At 46.6% G+C, this 20,595-nt stretch overlaps 1 protein-coding gene across 13 annotated transcripts in view; it reads left to right on the plus strand.

The window, feature by feature from the left end:
- Positions 1-20,595, plus strand: part of qvr (protein quiver) — a 435,902-nt gene that overhangs the window by 314,203 nt on the left and 101,104 nt on the right. For 4 of the 13 annotated variants that reach the window (XM_069337382.1, XM_069337579.1, XM_045765310.2 and 1 more), the window contains exon 3: positions 1,896-1,937. The exons of the other annotated variants lie outside the window; for them this stretch is intronic. In XM_069337382.1, coding sequence (XP_069193483.1) covers positions 1,896-1,937 — 42 coding nt within the window. The remainder of the gene's footprint in view (positions 1-1,895; positions 1,938-20,595) is intronic. 13 annotated transcript variants of the gene reach the window in all.

Raw genomic sequence — 20,595 nt, forward strand, 5'->3', positions numbered from 1 at the left:
AGATGGTGGTTGTCAGGTGAGATGGTGGTTGTCAGGTGAGATGGTGGATGTCAGGTGAGATGGTGGTTGTCAGGTGAGATGGTGGATGTCAGGTGAGATGGTGGTTGTCAGGTGAGATGGTGGTTGTCAGGTGAGATGGTGGTTGTCAGGTGAGATGGTGGTTGTCAGGTGAGATGGTGGTTGTGAGGTGAGATGGTGGTTGTCAGGTGAGATGGTGGATGTCAGGTGAGATGGTGGTTGTCAGGTGAGATGGTGGATGTCAGGTGAGATGGTGGTAGTGACCGGATGTCGGAGGGTAAAAGAGAAGGCTGTGAAGTGAGACTCCCGAGATGTGAAGGGGCTGAGAGGAAAAAGGGCCATGGCAACTGAGCAAGAAAGGGACCGTTGCCATATCTTCAATGTGTAAAGTGTGGGGTGTAGAGCGGCTCAAGTGTTGTGTAGATGGTGTTGTTGTGGTCCGAGGGTGTTGTTAGTGTTGTATGATGGGGTTGTGTCTGGGGGGAGGGGGTGAAGATGTGTGTCTCAGTGCTATGTTGTTAGTGTCTTAACCTGTTGATCTTCCCCCCCCCTCTCCCCCCCCTCTCTCTCTCTCTCTCTCTCTCTCTCTCTCTCTCTCTCTCTCTCTCTTAGCCGTGGTCGATCCGGTCTCTCTGCAGTTCTATCTCTCTCTGGGTTTGTGAGTCTGTCTCTGTTTCTCTGTCTTTCTCTCATTTTGTCTGTCCGTGTGTCTGTTTCTTTGCTTTTCGCTATCTGTTCCTTTCTCTTACCAAAATACCATAATAGTGTACCACTGGCATGGTCCGCTTACTTGCTCGCTTTGAGACAGAGTCTGGGGGCTGAGAAAGCCTTTGAAGGTGTGGGAGGAACATTTGTTTTATGTTAGTATGGCAAAAGTATGAATAGCAGAAAATTTATATTCTCCCAAGATCAGTGAATAATGTTATATATTAATATAAGACAAAAATTAGTTTCGAGATTTTTGTTTTCAAAATTTTAAGGTAGGTGTAGATGGCGGCCAGTGCCAAAAATCGTCGTGGAGGTAGGAACGTGACCCTGGCACGCTGTTCCTTTCTTAAATTCTGGCCAGCTCGACCAGCCTATGTCTGTCCCGTACCCCAGACCATTCACCCTGCGAAGTTGGGTGAGGCTAGACCTAAATGTGTCTTAACTACAACCTTGAACAGGCAAACACCATATTCCCTCATAGATAAAGATGGTTGGGGTGTTGTACATTTGCATATGTCATTTAATAAGTTAATATTATAATTTGTTTGAAGGGAGCGTTTGATCTTACGTTGTGTGATGGTGTGTGACTAACAGTGTGTGGTGGTGTGTGACTAACAGTGTGTGGTGGTGTATGACTAACAGTGTGTGGTGGTGTGTGACTAACAACCAATAGGGTAAGAGTCTGTGTGACACCTTGTCACTCAACTTCCAGTACATTACTGATTACTGACTGTAATCATCTAGAGTTTTAAATTTACGATAATTTCCAAAATTTAACCTTTCTAGAAATTATCTTCAGTCTCTCGAGTGTAAGAAAACATTGCATCCTGTGGAAGAGTTAAACATTAAGTAATATTTAACTTTATGATGTATAAGTCTACGGGAAATGGTCTTCTGGTTTCAATATCAACTTTTATGTCAATAATTTTCCTTCTATTAATTATTCTATTATCCTTCTATTAATTAAAGTGCTCTATGTATATAAAAAATTGCTTTGTTCATACAAGATAATTTTGTGTGCTTTAAAGCAAAATTATTTTTAAATGCAAACTGAAGGACTATTGCAAAGATGTATTCGTGAAGAATTTGTGTTATTTTCAGGAGAAAAGCGACTTGTGATTGTGGGTGATTGTACTGATGTGATTTTCATTGTCTTTTACCCCAACTAGGAGCAAACGAGACAGTGGTGTATATCCCCAGAGGCAAGCCAGGTATGGTCAGACGTGTGCCCCCCCCTCTCTTACACCCTAATACACTAATACACTCACACCATACACCCCTCTCATACACCCTAATACACTAATACACTCACACCATACACTCCTCTCTTACATCCTCACTAATACACTTACACCATACATCCCTCTCTCTCATACACCCTCACTAATACACTAACACCGCACACCCCCTCTCTAATACACCCTAACACACTAATACACTCACACCATACACCCCTCTTATACACCCCCCTCACTAATACACTCACACCATACACCCACTCTCTCACTTTCCCTCTCACTAATGCACCCACACCACAGGTGTTCCCTAACACCTGTACCACACCTATACGAGACCCACACCTCCACTACACTACCACAACACCCCCACCACACCCCCACCACACCATACCCCGAACACACTCCCCCACCACACCCACACCACACACACATCCCCTCCCCCCTCTCTCCCCGCGACACTTCTACACCCACACCAGACCCCCTTCCCCTCCACCCCCGCCCCCCACGCCAGACCCCACCACATCTGTTCCACACCTGTCCACAGACCACATCCGTTCCACATCTGTCCCGACTATGACGCTGTGTGACGCGCCGTTGGCACTACTGACTCCAGGTATCTGGTCTCTCTCTCTCTCTCTCTCTTATTCTCACTCTCATTCTCATTCCTTCTCTCACTCTCCCTCATCGTTACCACTGCTTCCTCTACCCTCTCCCTCACTCCCCAACCATCTACTCGTCGAATCCATGTTAAACTTACACCTCTAAGTCTCAGTCCATGCATTTCATTAGATGTGTGTGTGTGTGTGTGTGTGCATTTATATATATATATATATATATATATATATATATATATATATATATATATATATATATATATATATATATATATATATATATATATATATATAATTGGTTTGTATGTAAATGACCTTATAACCTGTGGTGATGTTACAGTGAGGCTAATATAATGTTTTCCGACTTTTTTGAAGAGCTGTCAGCCTACTACCAGTCCCCTGGTCTTGCCCCTAACATTAACCCTACTACCAGTCCCCTGGTCTTGCCCCTAACATTAACCCTACTACCAGTCCCCTGGTCTTGTCCCTAACATTAACCCTACTACCAGTCCCCTGGTCTTGCCCCTAACATTAACCCTACTACCAGTCCCCTGGTCTTGTCCCTAACATTAACCCTACTACCAGTCCCCTGGTCTTGTCCCTAACATTAACCCTACTACCAGTCCCCTGGTCTTGCCCCTAACATTAACCCTACTACCAGTCCCCTGGTCTTGCCCCTAACATTAACCCTACTACCAGTCCCCTGGTCTTGTCCCTAACATTAACCCTACTACCAGTCCCCTGGTCTTGCCCCTAACATTAACCCTACTACCAGTCCCCTGGTCTTGTCCCTAACATTAACCCTACTACCAGTCCCCTGGTCTTGCCCCTAACATTAACCCTACTACCAGTCCCCTGGTCTTGCCCCTAACATTAACCCTACTACCAGTCCCCTGGTCTTGCCCCTAACATTAACCCTACTACCAGTCCCCTGGTCTTGTCCCTAACATTAACCCTACTACCAGTCCCCTGGTCTTGCCCCTAACATTAACCCTACTACCAGTCCCCTGGTCTTGCCCCTAACATTAACCCTACTACCAGTCCCCTGGTCTTGCCCCTAACATTAACCCTACTACCAGTCCCCTGGTCTTGCCCCTAACATTAACCCTACTACCAGTCCCCTGGTCTTGTCCCTAACATTAACCCTACTACCAGTCCCCTGGTCTTGCCCCTAACATTAACCCTACTACCAGTCCCCTGGTCTTGCCCCTAACATTAACCCTACTACCAGTCCCCTGGTCTTGTCCCTAACATTAACCCTACTACCAGTCCCCTGGTCTTGCCCCTAACATTAACCCTACTACCAGTCCCCTGGTCTTGCCCCTAACATTAACCCTACTACCAGTCCCCTGGTCTTGTCCCTAACATTAACCCTACTACCAGTCCCCTGGTCTTGCCCCTAACCCTTACCCTGACAGAGCCACGCATCATCAACTGGCACTGCAAGAGTCTACAACCTTGCAAGTCACACACGTGAATAAGCTAGTGTGTGGTGTGGTAACTGTGTGTAGCCAGGCAGCTCGGTGTGGAGGTGTGTGGTATACCAGGATGGTGTACCACAAGCCACACGTGGTTCATGGAGACCAGAGGCTCGCTGATGCCTGTGGTGTGTACCGCTCAACACCTCAGGTGTGTTCATGGAGACCAGAGGCTCGCTGATGCCTGTGGTGTGTACCGCTCAACACCTCAGGTGTGTTCATTAGTCTTCAGCTCCCCCAGGGTTGGTTTTCACTAGCGCACATAAAGCTCTAGTTGGTGGCTACATCTTGTGCTTCTGGGTTATAAACGAAATATATATATATATATATATATATATATATATATATTATATATATATATATATATATATATATATATATATATATATATATTTCTGAATTCCTGAAGTTCAGAACTCAGGAATTATTATATATAACATACTATTTCCACTGGGCTTATGATCAACACTTTAAACATTATATATATTCTCCATATATATATATATACATATATATATATGTCGTACCTAGTAGCCAGAACGCACTTTTTGGACTACTATTCAAGGCCCGATTTGCCTAATAAGCCAAGTTTTCCTGAATTAATATGTTTTCTCTAATGTTTTTCTTATGAAATGATAAAGCTACCCATTTCATTATGTATGAGGTCAATTTTTTTTTATTGGAGTTAAAATTAAAGTAGATATATGACCGAACCTAACCAACCCTACCTAACCTAACCTAACCTATCTTTATAGGTTAGGTTAGGTTAGGTAGAAGAAAAAGTTAGGTTAGGTTAGGTTAGGTAGGTTAGGTCGTCGAAAAAACAATTAATTCATGAAAAGTTGGCTTATGAGGCAAATCAGGCCTTGCATAGTAGGCTGAGAAGTGCGTTCTGGCTACTAGGTACGACATATATATATATATATATATATATATATATATATATATATATATATATATATATATATATATATATATATATGTGTGTGTGTGTGTGTGTGTGTGGAGATGTTTACAGTTAGGAATCTTATTACTGAGAACAAACTTCAACATCTAAGTGCTCTGGAATATAAACCTACATATAAAATCTTGAAGAGGTCCGCCCCATCTCAACACACTCCCTGAGTCTCTCTCCGTGCTCCCCTCCTCCCACCACACACATACACAACTCACAGTAACCAGGACGTCTGATACAGACTCATAATCAACTCACTTGCACACTGAGATAATCACTCGCAAACACCTTTACACACAATTATATAATATTCTAATTACTCTTGGATAATATTACCACACTACAAGGTTAATTAGGGAACATAATAGAGTTGTCAATAACGCACAAACTGGCAACACTGCCCGCTCCCTCACTTCCACTAGTCCAGGGTCCAGATTCAGGAAGCAGTTACGCAAGCACTTACGAACGTGTACATCTTTTCTCAATCTTTGACGGCTTTGGTTACATTTATTAAACAGTTTACAAGCATGAAAACTTGCCAATCAACTGTTGTTATTGTTATAAGTAGCCTCTTGGTGCTTCGGAGCTCATTACCTGTTTAATAATTGTAAACACTCAGAAAAGATGTACAGGTTCGTATCTGCTTGCGTGACTGCTTCGTGAATCTGGCCCCCAGACGTGTTCACCCAACAGGCAAGAATGTGATCACCTCCCATACAAGAATACGTTTCATACAATAATACATGAAGTGAACTACAATATACAGTATGTAATGTTATCAAATACAATATGCATTCACATGCACCCATATGTAAATGGAAGAAGGAGGAAAGCAGAATTATACTCGTATGAGAGTCGGGTACTTTCTGGTTCGTAACACCTTACTAGTGGTATATAGTCGTAATGGCTTAGAGTTTTCTCCTGATAGTCTCCTTGTACCCCCCCCCGTCCTCTCAGCGCCTTGTGCCCGTCTGGAGTTAGTACACACCTGCCTCACACACCTGCCTCATACACCTGCCTCACACACCTGGCTCACACACCTGCCTCACACACCTTCCTCACACATCTCCCTCACACACCTGCCTCACACACCACACCTCACACACCTCCCTCACACACCTCCCTCACACACCTGCCTCACACACCTGCCTCACACACCTCCCTCACACACCTCCCTCACACACCTGCCTCACACACCTGCCTCACACACCACACCTCACACACCTCCCTCACACACCTGCCTCACACACCTCCCTCACACACCTCCCTCACACACCTGCCTCACACACCACACCTCACACACCTCCCTCACACACCACACCTCACACACCTCCCTCACACACCTGCCTCACACACCTCCCTCACACACCTCCCTCACACACCTCCCTCACACACCTGCCTCACACACCTGCCTCACACACCTCCCTCACACACCTGCCTCACACACCTGCCTCACACACCTGCCTCACACACCACACCTCACACACCTCCCACACACACCTGCCTCACACACCTCCCTCACACACCTGCCTCACACACCTCCCTCACACACCTGCCTCACACACCTGCCTCACACACCACACCTCACACACCTGCCTCACACAAAGTCACAGTGTCAGATGACCACACACAAGGAAGGCGTAAGTCTGCCTTGACTGACGTGTTCTCTCGCAAGGTTTAACTCACGACCATCTCCTGTGGCCGTAACAATCTAATTGTCGCCTTCAGCCGACAGCTTCTCGTGAGATGTTCTTAGACGTCTCAGAACATCTCCCAGATGTTCACATAGACAACACAGAACATCTGTGGCAGTCCTTATTTGTCGGTGTTCTAGTTCTTCTCTCCGCTGAAATAACAAACACAGTATTACCCCGATGTCTTGAGAACAACAACATTGAGTGAAATAAGAACAAGTAAAGCAGTTGAGGTCGCTGGATGAGAAAGAAGATGAGGGGGATTCATGATGCTTAAGATGAGTTCAGGAAAAATTATCTAAATTAGTAGACTACGTCAAAATTAATGAACTTCTGCGTCGATATCAGAGGCAGGTTGTCAAGATTCGATTTGCTTTTTAGGCAAACTACTTAATATTTAACTCATTTCAAATCGTAATAACGGCCTGGTTTATAAGGACGGGCAGTTGAGACCAGGAGCCGCCATGCTCATGCCCTCGAGTGGAAGAGCTCGGTCACGTGACCACGCGACAAGCGTCACACTTCATGCAGAGTGCCAGCCACAATAACGTGGCTGAAACATATCAACAAACGCACACCTTAGAAGCGAAATTAAAGTAACGACGTTTCGGTCTGTCCTGGGGCCAGATTCACGAAAACACTTATGCAAGCACTTACGAACCTGTCCATCTTTCTCAATCTTTGGCGGCTTTGTTTCCAATTATTAAACAGTTAATGAGCTCCGAAGCACCAGGAAGCTGTTTATAACAATAACAACAGTTGAGTGGGAAGTTTTCATGCTTGTAAACTGTTTAATAAATGTAACCAAAGCCGTCAAAGATTGAATAAAGGTGTACACGTTCGTAAGTGCTTACGTAAGTGCTTTCGTGAATCGGGCCCATGAACTCTTACCAGATTGTAACTTCTGAACTGTCACCACTCGATAACGGTTCAAGACGGACCGAAACGTTGTTATTCTCTTTCCTTTGACACGTGTGTGAACTGTATCATGTCTCACCCTCCACTCAAGACAGACACTGATACAAGAAGAAAATGTTGGTGAAACTGGAGACGCCGTCAAGAAGACAATAGATGGAGAAGGAAGACACAAGACACCATGACCTAGACCAGGAGACAGACCCACGAGGCGTGGACCGGTCATGACCCTCAAGGCTCTTCACAAACTTCAACAGAAAACACTTGAAATTCCCAGAAATTCAGTGAATTCACTCGGTGCTTAATCCAAACTGTGCACACATTACAAGGGTAAGAATGACACACATTTGTCAGCGTAAATATAATATTTCTGGTGGAAGTTGGTACCAGAGGGCGGTTTGTAAAGCTATGTATATACACGCCAGGAGTAGCGTCACACCAGGAGTAGCGTCACACCAGGAGCAGCGTCACACCAGGAGCACCACCACACCAGGAGCACCACCACACCAGGAACACCACCACACCAGGAGCACCACCACACCAGGAGCACCACCACACCAGGAGCACCACCACACCAGGAGCACCACCACACCAGGAGCACCACCACAACCAGGAGCAGCACCACACCAGGAGCACCACCACACCAGGAGCAGCACCACACCAGGAGCACCACCACACCAGGAGCACCACCACACCAGGAGCACCACCACACCAGGAGCACCACCACACCAGGAGCACCACCACACCAGGAGCAGCACCACACCAGGAGCACCACCACACCAGGAGCACCACCACACCAGGAGCACCACCACACCAGGAGCACCACCACACCAGGAGCAGCACCACACCAGGAGCACCACCACACCAGGAGCACCACCACACCAGGAGCAGCACCACACCAGGAGCACCACCACACCAGGAGCAGCACCACACCAGGAGCACCACCACACCAGGAGCACCACCACACCAGGAGCACCACCACACCAGGAGCACCACCACACAGGCTGGTGGTGTAAGAGGGACGAGGGTGCACCTCAGGTGTTTGTGCAGTATAATACAGCCGTGAAGTGCCACACTTCCGTCCGTCTGGTAAAGTTTAGTGTGTTGACCAGCGAGTGTCTGAGCGTTGCTCTCCTGCACCCTCCTCCCCCCCCCCTCCACCTTACAGTTGACAGCCGTCCTCTCTCACAATACATAACGCTATATAATATATATATATAACTGAAAACTCCACACCCCCAGAAGTGACTCGAACCCATTCTGCCAGGTGCATTATGCAACTGGTGTACAAGAGGCCACTCGACCATCAGTGACCGTACAAAAAGAGGTGATATATATATATATATATATATATATATATATATATAGATATATATATATATATATATATATATATCATCTGTGGGAAAATCCTAGCAGGCTATTATTTGTTTTCTTCTTTGTGAACATTAATTCTATATTTTGTCACTTCAATATACATGATTATGATTCTAAGGTGACTGTATATGTGAGTCAGCCTGCAGAATTTATCTCCTCATAGTGTGAAGGGACATATATAGCTTATACCACAATGGGAGCCGGTCGGCCGAGCGGACAGCACGCTGGTTCGATCCCGGACGCCGGGAGAAACAATGGGCAGAGTTTCTTTCACCCTATGCCCCTGTTACCTAGCAGTGAAATAGGTACCTGGGTGTTAGTCAGCTGTCACGGGCTGCTTCCTGGGGGTGGAGGCCTGGTTGAGGACCGGGCCGCGGGGACACTAAAAAGCCCGAAATCATCTCAAGATAACCTTAAGATGGGTGGTCAAGGGTGGGATAAGATATAAATATTTACCTCTAACTTTATATATATTATAGCACATGTGGTAGTAATTTGACATCATTAGTTAGTATTACAGTTATCTTATAATTATACTAGTATACAACTTAGAGTGCCTCAGCTGTGTGGTTGATATAGCCTGATAGGCAATGTTATAGTTGTCTGGGTGTGGCACATTAGCTGTGCCATGGCGGCTGGCACTGTAAGGTAGCCAGATCACGCATGAAAGCTTCACAGGTTATGGTGACCAACACACTGTAAGTCACAAGCTGACCTGTAAAGAGTTAGGCCTTAATAATGCTCCAATTAACATATATAATACTGGTGTGACATGAAATATCTGTGTGTGTGTGTGTGTGTGTGTGTGTGTGTGTGTGTGTGTGTGTAAAGAGCTAGACTCACTGGCATTGAGCTTTAAGCTCATTGCATAACCACCAGACTATCTAAACAGTAAATGGCCAGAACATGTTATAGATAATTAGTAAGACGGATACTCAGCTCTATTCTTTGCTGTAGGGGTCACAATGGCAGTTTCTCGCTTGGTTGACTCATATTTTGAGAGTCTTTGACGAGTTGTGTTATGTCGTGAGCAGCCCTCCATTTGTTTATAAATACAAATACAAATATTTATTCAGGTAAAGTACATACATACACGGTGATATACAAAACGTTGATGGATCTAGTACATACAATGCCTAAAGCCACTATTACGCAAAGCGTTTCGGGCAGCCAATCAGCTCTGTCTCTCTCGGAGAGCGTGACAATCACTGCTCCCGCCTCAAGGCCAGGTTCCAATACTCTGTCTTAAGTTCCAATACTAAGTTTATTTAACAATATCAAGGGAGTTAAGCTATATTTTCTGGTGTATTTATTTATTCAGTCCTAGGGAATACTATTTTATTATGTTTAAAACACTAGAAGGAAGATTAAAAGAAACGAGATGTGTTTAATATTTACGTGTTGTTGTGATGACGTCACGAAAAAACTCATTTTCTTTCAATTCTTAATGGCTAACTATTGTATGTTAACATGTGTCGGATTTCCGACAGCCCCGGTGGACACTAAGGCAGCTTTCAAAACAAAAGGAACCAATCCATGTCACTGTTCCAGCTCATTATTTGACAATATTACTCGATTTCAAACTCCTGTTAGTTAATTTAAAAGTGTCCAACGCCATTAGGGACTAAATAGTTTACGGTTTATGTATTCATTAATCAGGTAGAAATAGTGTCTGAACCTATTTGATGGGGCGAGTGACACGTAGATAGTTTCACTTATTTGGAAATTCATATATTCCTTAGCAAGTAGAAGGCTAGTATGGTGCCTCCAAACGTTATCACTTCTTGCAAAGTAGAACACAATTATCACATTTAGAATAACAGTTCCTTAGTGTATAGTGTTTCTGGACGTTCTACCTTGTTGGGTATGCCTGTTGAAACGTTCCCCAATACACGAGCACCAGTGGATACATGTATCCCCTCCTCCTGGTGTCTGTGTGTGTGTGTCACGCCTCAGACTCTCATATAGCTGGCACAACACGTCGTCCGAGATGATGGTGAAGATGGTGAGGGTTATCGTCGAGAGGTCCATGGTGAGGGTCTATCAAACGCTGTGAGACCGTCCAGGTCCCTCGACGTGCCTTGGTTGTATATAATACTCTGCCACAGCTTTAATGCTTTCTATACTTTTGCTTCCGAGTTTTGGGAAGTGAGAGACGTAACGAAGAAGTATCGGGTTTGAGTCATGGCTCTTCCAAGGGTTCATGAACCGTTATTGGCTCTCCGGTTGGTGTTCCTCCGAGGGGTTGAGGCCTCGTAGTACCCCTCTCCTGCTTGTTCCCTCCTTCTGTACCCCTCTTCTTTGTCCTTTTACGGAGTTGAGGTACCGTTAGTGGCTCCAACCGTTGGCTCTCACCAGAGGAGTTGAGGTACCGTTAGTGGCTCCACCGTTGGCTCTCACCAGAGGAGTTGAGGTACCGTTAGTGGCTCCACCGTTGGCTCTCACCAGAGGAGTTGAGGTACCGTTAGTGGCTCCACCGTTGGCTCTCACCAGAGGAGTTGAGGTGCCGTTAGTGGCTCTTCCGTTGGCTCTCACCAGAGGGTTGAGGTACCATTAGTGGCTCCACCGTTAGCTCTCACCAGAGGAGTTGAGGTACCGTTAGTGGCTCCACCGTTGGCTCTCACCAGAGGGTTGGGGTACCGTTAGTGGCTCCACCGTTGGCTCTCACCAGAGGGTTGGGGTACCGTTAGTGGCTCCTTGTAACACCACTATACAGTACCACTAATAATATAACACTACTAACGTTGTACAGTACATATTATTGTATCCTAGACCATATTTGTGGTGAGAAGTAAAGCAGAGGAAGGGAGGAAGGAATAAAGGACGGAGGGATAAGGATGGGTGGATAGGTAGGAAACATTAGAAAACGTGGACGGGGAGGGGGAACTCGTCTGTAGGGCAACAGAAAACGAGGGGCGCGCGGGAAGCTTGGAAGTAGGAGAGGAGGAGAAAGGGGGATAGTGAGGAGGGTAGGAAGAAGCAGGAGGGGAGGTAAGTGGGAGTAGAGAGTAGCCTGAGGAATACTAATATATATACTGAGTAACACTTCCTCCCGGTTGCACTTGGTAACACTTTTGTTATTGAACACTGTATTAATATTTAACGTAACATGAGCTGACATATGATGTACCACTGACGATTACCACAGAACCAAAGGTAACCTTCCAAGGAAATGCTACACAGGATTAACTACGCTGCCACCATCTGCGTTGTCCATTAACTATATCAAGCAATGAGGCAAGAAACATTGCTTGACTTGGAGAGTCCTTTTTCTTTAACTGTCATTTATTACGGGACGGTTGTTAGCAAACTATATCCAGAGGCTAAGAGGATTCAACAATTGACCCAGACGGAAAGTTTAACACGAGTTTATTGAGAACAAATTATGCTATTCACCACTATAAATCCTACTCTAACACTGGCCAATAGTTAAGTAATTTAGACATGGAACAAAACCCTCAGAGATCACATTTTACCTTAAGACCTCTGTCTCTCCCTCCGGTGGATTCACTCTGTCCCTCTCTGGCTGTGTGATGTTCTTCACAGACCCACTCTGGACCCTGGTGTCCGGCACTCTCTCTCCTAATAATCATACAGGGGCATATGTACAACCGAATCCGGGGTGGGGGGCATTTTACACTATTGTGGGAAAGTCTGGTGTGTTCCTGTTCCCAGCTGATTCAGCCTACACTGGAAAAATTGTTTTGCACACTTAAATAGTTCATCAGCACATCAGGGCGTCAGCTTCCCATGGTGTGCAAAAACAACACTCAAGATGTACCATTAAGTTGTTTGCCAAGACCATCAGGATTACTCATAAACAGGAACAAGCTGACTAGGGAGGAGTCAGAAACTATTTCAATTAACTCTAGCTGAATCTGAGGTCACAGGTTGACCTTACCAGGATGTTCCCATGGTGAGTGATGGGTGTACTCTCTGGGCGTTACAACACTCCGTCCTTTGGCTCTATTCTGAAGGCTGTGTCAGCTGTAACAGAGAAAAGCTAAATATCGTCAGAAATAAAAGACACCTGCCGACGTTTAGAAGAAATTCCTGAAAATCATCTAAATCGATTACAAATATATTAACGTTCAAGATAGTACAAAAGGATTGAAGTTCAAGATAAGAATTTTTCAATTAAAAGTACTATCCAGTACGTGGGACTTTCTCATTTGTTTAATTTGTTTAATTGAACTGAGCCAAGACGCAAAAGGCGCCACACGAAATCCGAATTCAATTTGGGCAGAAAAGAACCCGGACTACGAAGTCAAAGTGTTGCAAGTAGAGAAGCTGGAAGGATTTGTGGTGGCAGCTTGGAGAAGTAAGCTACAGTACATGCTATCTCAATAGTATTGAAAGTATCAACGTCTATAGTTAGATATTCATTATGAAGTGAGCTTAACAGGAGTCTCACAAGTCAAGCCTGGCCTCGGGCCGTGCTTGGGGAGTAGAAGAACTCTTAGAACCCCATCAAGCAGGAGTCAGGTCGGAGAGATCCCCCATTTGTACCACTCTTGAGGCCTCTGTATTGGTGATCAGAGAGGACATTTCAGAGGCAAAGGTACTTATAAAACTTAGTTAAAGGAGAAATTATATTGTTTGAGATGTCAGAAGCGAGAGCTAGAACTGTTAAAAGATTTATGCTTCCTCGAGAGAGATTGACGTAGCGTAAATTTCCGAAAGGAAATGTGGGATTTCTGCATTGATCTTGTAGGGGTTACGGGCGCTGGGTCAGTCCAGGCCGACGTTGTGGTCATCCTCAGGTGTCGGGGTGGTGTTGGGAGGGTCAGCCTTCAGCACGCTGCCTCCATGCTGCCACCATTATCTCCGGCTCCTCATCTTCTCTCGCCTCGTCAGCAGCATCCACACTTCCAACACTAAACTACACATTTATGTAGTTGACCAATTACCACGACAACCACCACTACTAGCATTATGGAACACCACCAGTACCACCACCACCACCACCACCACCACTACCTCCACTACCACCACCACCAGTGCCCCCCCCCCAGCCCCACCGCCTTGTGGCCTCCACAATATTAACTTGTCTCCTTTCACGTTTCTTTCAGCTGATGACGAAGGTGAGTCATCATCTCCTCCTCCTAGCGTAAGAATGTGTTCATGTACAGACGAGTCATTGTTCCCACCTCATCATTCTTCAGCTTGAGGGATCCATATTCACCCTTGATTCATGAACAAAGCCTTCGAGACCACACAAATTATTTGGGATTCCCGAGTCGCCACATTAGCCACACAGCCACCAGCAAGGACACGAGGCCTCCTGGGGGGGGGGGGGAGGGGGGTGAAGAGGACACTCCCAGCATCCATCACCTCCGCGGCCCCCGCCTGATGCTTCAGCACCAGGGGGGGGGGCCTCCTGTTGGAGGCTGAGGAAGGGATCCTTCACAGACTCTGCAAAAGGTCCCACTGGAATTGTACCCCCTGGGACTGAACCACTGGGATTGTACCCCCTGGGACTGAACCACTGGGATTGTACCCCCTGGGACTGAACCACTGGGATTGTACCCCCTGGGACTGAACCACTGGGATTGTACCCCCTGGGACTGAACCACTGGGATTGTACCCCTGGGACTGAACCACTGGGATTGAACCACTGGGATTGTACCCCTGGCACTGAACCACTGGGATTGTACCCCTGGCACTGAACCACTGGGATTGTACCCCCCTGGGACTAAACCACTAGGATTGTACCCCCCTGGGACTGAACCACTGGGATTGTACCCCTGGGACTGAACCACTGGGATTGTACCCCCTGGGACTGAACCACTGGGATTGTACCCCTGGGACTGAACCACTGGGATTGTACCCCCTGGGACTGAACCACTGGGATTGTACCACACTTAGATGCGCTGGCAGGATGAAGGGAGATCAGGCAGACTTTACAGGTGTTTGATGAATTTAACTCGCCTGCTTTTTATAGTCATCAAGCTTCCTAGCTCTCTCTCTCTCCTTAACACATTTCACTCGCCACAAGGAATTTTATATGACGTTATCATGTCCCTTTATCCTGCTCTCTGTGCTCGTGTGTGGTGAGGTGAGGCGCCCCTCAGTGGGAGTGTAATCGACGCTGCAGACACCATCCCTGTACAGGTTTTCATGACTAGTTTTGAAGTTTTTGTGGTTACCAGGGCGGTGCTGCACACTGTAAGGTGGGTCTCACGTATGCAGCCTCATGTACGCCGCTGATGTTATTCCGTATATGTTGGCATCAATGCTTTGGATTTACCTGGATTGTTGGGGGTTTGCTTGGCCTCCTTGTTGCTCTTCTTTCTCTGTATTTACTGATTTTTCTATTGTTATTCTCTTGTTTCTCTACATTTACTGCTGTTGTGTTTTTTATATTTATTGCTCTTCTATCTCTACATTTATTGTTTCTGTTATCTTTATATTTATTATCCTTGTACTAGTTTATCTTTATTTGTTGTCCGTTTTTCCCCTGTGTTTATTATCTTTGTTTCTCTACATATGGACTTAGTGATCCCTGAGTGGATATGAGGTAGTGGGCCAGTCTCTGTGTTGCTTCTTATTGACAAGAGTACACGAGTGAGTGCACTCTCCTCACTCCCCTCACTAACTCTGCTCACAGGGACTCACTTTCCTCACTAACTCTGCTCACAGGGACTCACTCCCCTCACTAACTCTGCTCACAGGGACTCACTCCCCTCACTAACTCTACTCACAGGGACTCACTCTCCTCACTAACTCTACTCACAGGGAATCACTCTCCTCACTAACTGTGCTCACAGGGACTCACTCTCCTCACTAACTCTACTCACAGGGACTCACTCTCCTCACTAACTGTGCTCACAGGGACTCACTCTCCTCACTAACTCTACTCACAGGGACTCACTCTCCTCACTAACTGTGCTCACAGGGACTCACTCTCCTCACTAACTCTACTCACAGGGACTCACTCTCCTCACTAACTGTGCTCACAGGGACTCACTCTCCTCACTAACTGTGCTCACTGGGACTCACTCTCCTCACTAACTCTACTCACAGGGACTCACTCTCCTCACTAACTCTACTCACAGGGACTCACTCTCCTCACTAACTCTACTCACAGGGACTCACTCTCCTCACTAACTCTACTCACAGGGACTCACTCTCCTCACTAACTGTGCTCACAGGGACTCACTCTCCTCACTAACTGTGCTCACAGGGACTCACTCTCCTCACTAACTCTACTCACAGGGACTCACTCTCCTCACTAACTCTACTCACAGGGACTCACTCTCCTCACTAACTGTGCTCACAGGGACTCACTCTCCTCACTAACTGTGCTCACTGGGACTCACTCTCCTCACTAACTCTACTCACAGGGACTCACTCTCCTCACTAACTCTACTCACAGGGACTCACGAAGCTCCTGTAGGTTCACGAGTCGTCTCAGTACACCTAACTGTATTATGAAGCAAATTACCTGGTTCTTAATGGCCGGAGGAGTACAGGATTGTTTCAAGAGTTGGTTAGACATACATACGAGTTAGCTGGGATAGGTATATATAGGAACTGACTCTTTTGGGTTCATATAGGACTTGTGTTATTCAGTTTTGTCATGTTTTCCTATTTTCATGTAATGAAGTGAGCATGCATCTTGCCTCCTCGTCCTGTTGGTTGAATTTTCCTACTAAATAACAAGGTTTTTTTCCTTGTACCTGGAGCATACTTGGTTGATGCTAAGTTCTGGGAGGTCTTCTACTCCCCGAGCCCGGCCTGAGGCCAGGCTCGACTTGTGATAACTGGGTCCAACAGGCTGTTGCTTGTAGCGGCCCGCAGGCCCACATATCCACTACAGCCTGGTTGGTCCGGCACTTCTTGCAAGAACATATCTAATTGTCTTTTAAATACATCCACCTTTGTTCCGGCAATATTTGTAATGCTTGCTGGGAGGGTGTTGAGCAGCTGTGGACCTCTGATGTTCAGTGTTCTCTGATGGTGTCTATGGCACCTCTATTCTTCCCTGGTTCTATTCTACATTTCCTTCCGTATCTTTAGTTCTAGTATGTTGTTATTCTACTGTGCAAATTTGGGACCTGGCCCTCTAGTATCTTCCATGTATATATTATTTGATACCTTTCTCGTCTCCAATCCAAAGATTACATTTTGAGAGCTTTGAGACGGTCCCAATAATTTAGATGTTTTATCGTTTCTATGCGTGCCGTATATGTTCTTTGTATTTCCTCTTAATTCAGAGATCTCTCCCGCTCTGAGAGGGGAAGTGAGTACAGAGCAATACTCAAGACGGGATAGAACCAGTGATTTAAATAGTATTAACATTGCTGTGGGCTCTCTGGATATGAACGTTCTCGTAATCCATCCTATCATTGTCCTGGCCGCCGCTATATTTGCTCGGTTATGTTCACTAAATGTCAAGTCGTCAGGCATCATAATTCCCAGATCTTTTAAATGTTGCTTTTCTTCTATGATTGTGTCCTGTACCCTGTGTTTCGTTTAACTTCCTCCTTTCCACCATACCTAAGTACCTGGAAGTTGGCACCGTTAAACATCATGTTATTTTCAGTTGCCCAATCGAAGACCTTAATAATATCCGAGACTTGTGTCTCATTAGTCTGGAGCTTGCAGTCATGTCCTCTTGGTGTGTCCTCAGAGTCACACACGTTGTGTTCCTGGACAGTTAGTGATGTTTTCTGATTTGTTTACGCGTCCAAAGTGCAGAAAATGGCATTTATTTCCCCTCAAACTTTGCTTTGATCTTGACCTAAGGCACCTTAGGGAAGTCGTCTTGAAGGTGCTTGAAGACTGCCGACTCCTCATCTACAGCTGTGATGCATTGTTGCATAAGTCGTCAGCCTGCCGGTGCCTTCAAGACGTCTTCGCTAACCAATTGCATTGAGGTGCCTCTATGCATTGGAGGCGCGAACAATCAGAGAATAACAACGCCTGCGCAGGAACAAAACAAGTGTAATTATTAATTAGTTTAAACAGTCCAACATCCTACTGTGTGCACTCACGGTCACCAGGTTTAGGAAGGAAGGCAGCGGTTGGCCGCCTTCACGGTCAGTCACAAGTAAATCCTCCCGTCCCATCCACATACTTTTTCTGCCAGTTCTGGACACTATATAATAAATATATAATATTTTCTCCTGGTCACTCCAGTCTTGATGACCTGATCCAGTTTAGTGTCTCCTCTGATGGACTTCCACCTCCTTATATAACCTCTCATGTGGATCAGTGTTGAAGATCTTGCTAAGGTCCATATATACAACATCATATTTGTTAATTGTTCCCAATTACCTTCAATATAATTAAATGAAAGGATAGTCAATTAGTGAGACAAATCAAATTTTCTTACATTTAATGTCCAATGAATAGTTTACTGCCCTGTAGTTATTAAGCTAGTTTATTATAGCTGAGGTCGGGAGCATCCCCCACGTGGTGTCCTCCTCAGTGTAGGGTCCCAGGTGTCCAGCAGTACTGGTGGATACAATATTTATACATTTTTCATACAATACTGTTGGAGTGAGTGGCAGGGTTTTACACCAGTCACCCTCTACACCCACTACACCAGTCTCCCTCTACATCAGTCACCCTCTACACCCACTACACCAGTCTCCCTCTACACCCACTACACCAGTCACCCTCTACACCCTCTACACCAGTCACCCTCTACACCCACTACACCAGTCACCCTCTACACCCTCTACACCAGTCACCCTCTACACCCACTACACCAGTCACCCTCTACACCCTCTACACCAGTCACCCTCTACACCCACTGCACCAGTCACCCTCTACACCCTCTACACCAGTCACCCTCTACACCCACTACACCAGTCACCCTCTACACCCACTACACCAGTCACCCTCTACACCCACTACACCAGTCACCCTCTACACCCACTACACCAGTCACCCTCTACACCCACAACACCAGTCACCCTCTACACCCACTACACCAGTCTCCCTCTACACCCACTACACCAGTCACCCTCTACACTCTCTACACCAGTCACCCTCTACACCCTCTACACCAGTCACCCTCTACATCAGTCACCCTCTACACCCACTACACCAGTCTCCCTCTACACCCACTACACCAGTCACCCTCTACACCAGTCACCCTCTACACCAGTCACCCTCTACACCCACTACACCAGTCTCCCTATACACCCACTACACCAGTCACCCTCTACACCCACTACACCAGTCACCCTCTACACCCACTACACCAGTCACCCTCTACACCATCTACACCAGTCACCCACTACACCAGTCTCCCTCTACAACCTCTACACCAGTCACCCTCTACACCCTCTACACCAGTCACCATCTACATCAGTCACCCTCTACACCAGTCACCCTCTACACCAGTCACCCTCTACACCCACTACACCAGTCACCCTCTACACCCTCTACACCAGTCAACCTCTACACCCACTACACCAGTCACCCTCTACACCCACTACACCAGTCACCCTCTACACCCTCTACACCAGTCACCCTCTACACCCACTACACCAGTCACCCTCTACACCCACTACACCAGTCACCCTCTACACCCTCTACACCAGTCACCCTCTACATCAGTCACCCTCTACACCCACTACATCAGTCACCCTCTACATCAGTCACCCTCTACACCCACTACACCAGTCACCATCTACATCAGTCACCCTCTACACCAGTCACCCTCTACACCCACTACACCAGTCACCCTCTACACCCTCAACACCAGTCACCCTCTACACCCACTACACCAGTCACCCTCTACACCCACTACACCAGTCACCCTCTACACCCACTACACCAGTCACCCTCTACACCCACTACACCAGTCACCCTCTACACCCTCTACACCAGTCACCCTCTACATCAGTCACCCTCTACACCCACTACATCAGTCACCCTCTACATCAGTCACCCTCTACACCCACTACATCAGTCACCCTCTACATCAGTCACCCTCTACACCCACTACACCAGTCACCTTCTACACCCACTACACCAGTCACCCTCTACACCCTCTACACCAGTCACCCTCTACACCCACTACACCAGTCACCCTCTACACCCACTACACCAGTCACCCTCTACACCCTCTACACCAGTCACCCTCTACACCCACTACACCAGTCACCCTCTACACCCACTACACCAGTCACCCTCTACACCCACTACACCAGTCACCCTCTACACCCACTACACCAGTCACCCTCTACACCCACTACACCAGTCACCCTCTACACCCTCTACACCAGTCACCCTCTACATCAGTCACCCTCTACATCAGTCACCCTCTACACCCACTACACCAGTCACCCTCTACACCCACTACACCAGTCACCCTCTACACCCTCTACACCCAATACACCAGTCACCCTCTACACCCACTACACCAGTCACCCTCTACACCCACTACACCAGTCACCCTCTACACCCACTACACCAGTCACCATCTACACCCTCTACACCAGTCACCCTCTACACCCACTACACCAGTCACCCTCTACACCCTCTACACCAGTCACCCTCTACACCCACTACACCAATCACCCTCTACACACCCTCTACACCAGTCACCTTCTACACCCACTACACCAGTCACCCTCT

This window comes from Procambarus clarkii, chromosome 1 (genome assembly GCF_040958095.1).
Source record: "Procambarus clarkii isolate CNS0578487 chromosome 1, FALCON_Pclarkii_2.0, whole genome shotgun sequence".
NCBI classification, from domain to species: Eukaryota; Metazoa; Arthropoda; class Malacostraca; order Decapoda; family Cambaridae; genus Procambarus; species Procambarus clarkii.